The 3,001-nt window shown below is 67.9% G+C and overlaps 1 protein-coding gene across 1 annotated transcript; it reads left to right on the forward strand.

The window, feature by feature from the left end:
- The first annotated feature begins 1,131 nt into the window (after positions 1 to 1,131).
- On the forward strand, positions 1,132 to 3,001 carry LOC101769625. The gene is made up of 3 exons (XM_022829694.1): positions 1,132 to 1,226; positions 1,529 to 1,960; positions 2,005 to 3,001. The coding sequence occupies exons 1-3, from the start codon at positions 1,132 to 1,134 to the stop codon at positions 2,999 to 3,001; spliced, it is 1,524 nt and encodes a 507-aa protein (XP_022685429.1).

The raw sequence follows: 3,001 nt of genomic DNA on the forward strand, positions 1-3,001 counted from the left end.
AAGAGAGTCGGCTCTTTGTGCACGCCGCACCGAGAGGGGCGAAATTGCGATCCGGTCCATCTCCTGCGTGTCTACGCGGCATGCATCAAGGGCGGGTACGCACAGGACTTCTTTTCGAGCCGTCACGGCACGGCACGTCCACACCGATCTCCGGCATATATTCGTAGCCTCAAGGGCGTAAACAAATTAAAGCCCAATCTGAAGCGATCCCTAGGGCCTAGGCGCGTCACGATGGAGGACGCCGCCGCCGCTATAGTTTTCAAATGGGCCGCCCGGCACTAGCCCGGCCCTAGCCTGATATGGCCCGACACTAATAGGCCCGGCAGTATTTAGGCCCGAAGTGTTTTCATGCCAGGCCGAGCTGGCATGTCGTGCCGAAGAGGCGGCCCAGGTTCGGCCCAAAGGCCTTTTATCGGGTCGGGCCAGCCCGCTGGCATGGCCGTGCTAGTGCCGGGCCCGGACCTAGCAGCGGTGGCGGGCGCCCCTTCGACCTCCAGTAGCCCCCCGCGGCGGTAGGTGCGGCCCCATGCTGCCCCTCGCGGCGGCCGCGCTTCCCGGCAGCCCCCCGGTGGCGGTAGCCGTGCCTCCAGGCGCCCCCCCCCCGGCAGCCCCAACGGCGGTGGCCTCACCTCCAAGCGGCCCCTGCGGGGGCCCCCGAGGAAAGAAAATGAAAAGTGGATTGAGGAAGAGTGGAGGGAGGCGCCTCTAGTGCATCGAGAGAGAAGTGGAGCTGTGGAGGTGAGGTCGTGAGGAAGAGCAGGGGGAAGCGGGGAGCCGAGGAGGGGAACGCTGGCGGCGGGGGTCGCGGAGTGCCGTGTGGTCGAGGACTCGAGGTCGCTGGAGGCCTAAAGCGTAACTTGCGCAGGGGAGGAAAGGGGAATTGTGTGGGTGGGACGGAAAAAGGACGGCCTAGTGTGGGGATTGGGGAGAGATAGGGAGGGAAGGAAAAATAGTTTATATATTAGGGTTAGGAAATACAGGTCATTATCGGGCCAGCCCAAAATCGTGTGGTGCTCGTGCTGACCCAACATGCCGAGGAGGCAGCTCAGACTGCACTATCATCGTGTCGGGCTAGCCCTGACACTGTTCACCTCGTGCCGGGCTTTTTAGTGTCGGGCCTCAGGCCGCCCAATGGGCCTGGCCCATTTGGAAAATATGGCTGCCGCCGACCCGTGCGCCATCTGCCTCAGCGACGTCGGCCGGGGCCAGGCCATCTTCACGGCCGAGTAACACACGTCTTCCACCACCGCTGCTTCTCCGCCAGCGTCGCGCACGGCCACCGGGACCGCCCGCTCTGCAAGGCCCCGTGGCGCGACCTGCCGGCCGTCGGCGGCGGCCCGCCGGTCCGCCGTCCTCCTCCTCCCGCAAGGCGACCGTCTTCTCATCATCATAACCATGGCCCGTACGACGACGACGACCCGCCGGTGGCGGATCAGACCGTCGAGACGTCGCGAGATGCGGGCGGGGAGGCGGCCGACCACGCGGTGGTGGCACTTAAGACGCACTGCGAGCGACCGGCCGTGGCCAGGGGCGCGTCCAGGGGCAGCTTCGCGGTGCTCCTGCACGCCGTGGCGCCGGGGGCGGCGGCCGCGACCGCGACTGCGACCGCGGGCGCGCGGCGCGGGCCGTTCGACCTCGTGACGGTGATCGACCTCAGCGGCAGCATGCGCGGCGAGAAGCTGCACCTGGTGAAGCAGGCCGTGGGGTTCGTCATCGACAACCTCGGCCCGACCGACCGCCTCAGCGTCGTCTCCTTCTCGAACGACGCGACCCGCGTGGTCCGGCTCGCAAGCATGGAGGCCGACGGGAAGGCCTCGGCGAAGCGCGCCGTGGAGGCCCTCGCCGCGGGCGGCGGCACCAACATCGGCGAGGGCCTCCGCGTGGCCACATTGGTGCTCGACGACGACTCGGCTACGAACGTCCTCACCTGCGTCACCCTCCTCTCCGACGGGCGGGATGGGTACGTCTGCGTTGGCACGTCGATCTCGTGCCACCTTCGTTCAGGGGCTCAGGGAACCGCACGGCGCCCATCCACACGTTCGGCTTCGGCACCGACCACACACAGTCGCGGAGGAGACGGGCGGCACGTTCTCTTCGTCGAGAACCAGGCGGCCATCCAGACTCGTTCGCGCACTGCGTCGGCGGGCTCCTCTCGGTCGCCATGCAGGACGTGCGCGTCCCCGTGGCGTGCGTGCACCCGGGCGTGCGCGTCCTGGGCGTCAAGTCGGGCCGCTACGAGAACCGCGTCGACGCGGACCGCCGGGCCGCCTCGGTGGACGTCGGCGAGCTCTACGCGGACGAGGAGAGGCGCTTCTTGGTGTTCGTGCGCGTGCCGGCAGCCGAAGCTACGGAAGAGGTCACCCAACTGATCAAAGTGAGATGCTCGTACCGAGACGCGGTGAGAGGGTGCTGCGAAGACGTGGCCGGCGACGACGCCGTGGTGCTGAGGCCATTGTCCGAAGTGCCCGATGGCGACGCCGGACTGTCCATGGAAGTGGAGCGGGAGCGCGTCCGCGTGACAGCGACGGAGGACATAGCCGCCGCACGGGCGGCGGCCGAGCGCGGCGAGCACGCGGAGGCGGCGCGCATACTCGAGAACGGGCAGGAGGCCGTGCGGCACTCGGCGCCGGGGATGGCCGGGGACCCGACGTGTGCCGCGCTGGAGAACGAGCTGAGCGACCTCGCCGCCCGCGTGGCGAGCCGGAGGGAGTACGAGCAGACGGGCCGCGCGGCCATGCTGGCCGGCACGAGTTCGCACAGGCAGCAACGCACCTTGTCGGTGGCAGTGCGGCCGCCAACACACTTTGGACGTCCGGGCCGCGGTGCTGGACGTGGGTGTATACTCCGGCGAGGAGGCGGAGCTGCACCGCGGCCGTACGCGACTCCGGCGATGCAGAACATGGTGAACATTTTCGCGGAGCGCGCGCCAGCAGCAACATACGTCGTCGTCCCCGCCGCCGGCCAAGAGGATGCATGTACGATATGCAGAGTGATCAGCTAA

This window comes from Setaria italica, chromosome IX (assembly GCF_000263155.2).
Source record: "Setaria italica strain Yugu1 chromosome IX, Setaria_italica_v2.0, whole genome shotgun sequence".
In the NCBI taxonomy this organism is placed as follows: Eukaryota; Viridiplantae; Streptophyta; class Magnoliopsida; order Poales; family Poaceae; genus Setaria; species Setaria italica.

What these genes read in the sequence shown, in the direction of transcription:
- LOC101769625 (XM_022829694.1), top strand. Translation starts at nt 1,132, where the DNA reads ATGGGCCTGGCCCATTTGGAAAATATGGCTGCCGCCGACCCGTGCGCC. An exon ending in CAGGCCATCTTCACGGCCGA is followed by an intron (nt 1,227 to 1,528) that starts GTAACACACGTC and finishes GGCCGTGGCCAG; the next exon opens with GGGCGCGTCCAGGGGCAGCT. An exon ending in CTCTCCGACGGGCGGGATGG is followed by an intron (nt 1,961 to 2,004) that starts GTACGTCTGCGT and finishes ACCTTCGTTCAG; the next exon opens with GGGCTCAGGGAACCGCACGG.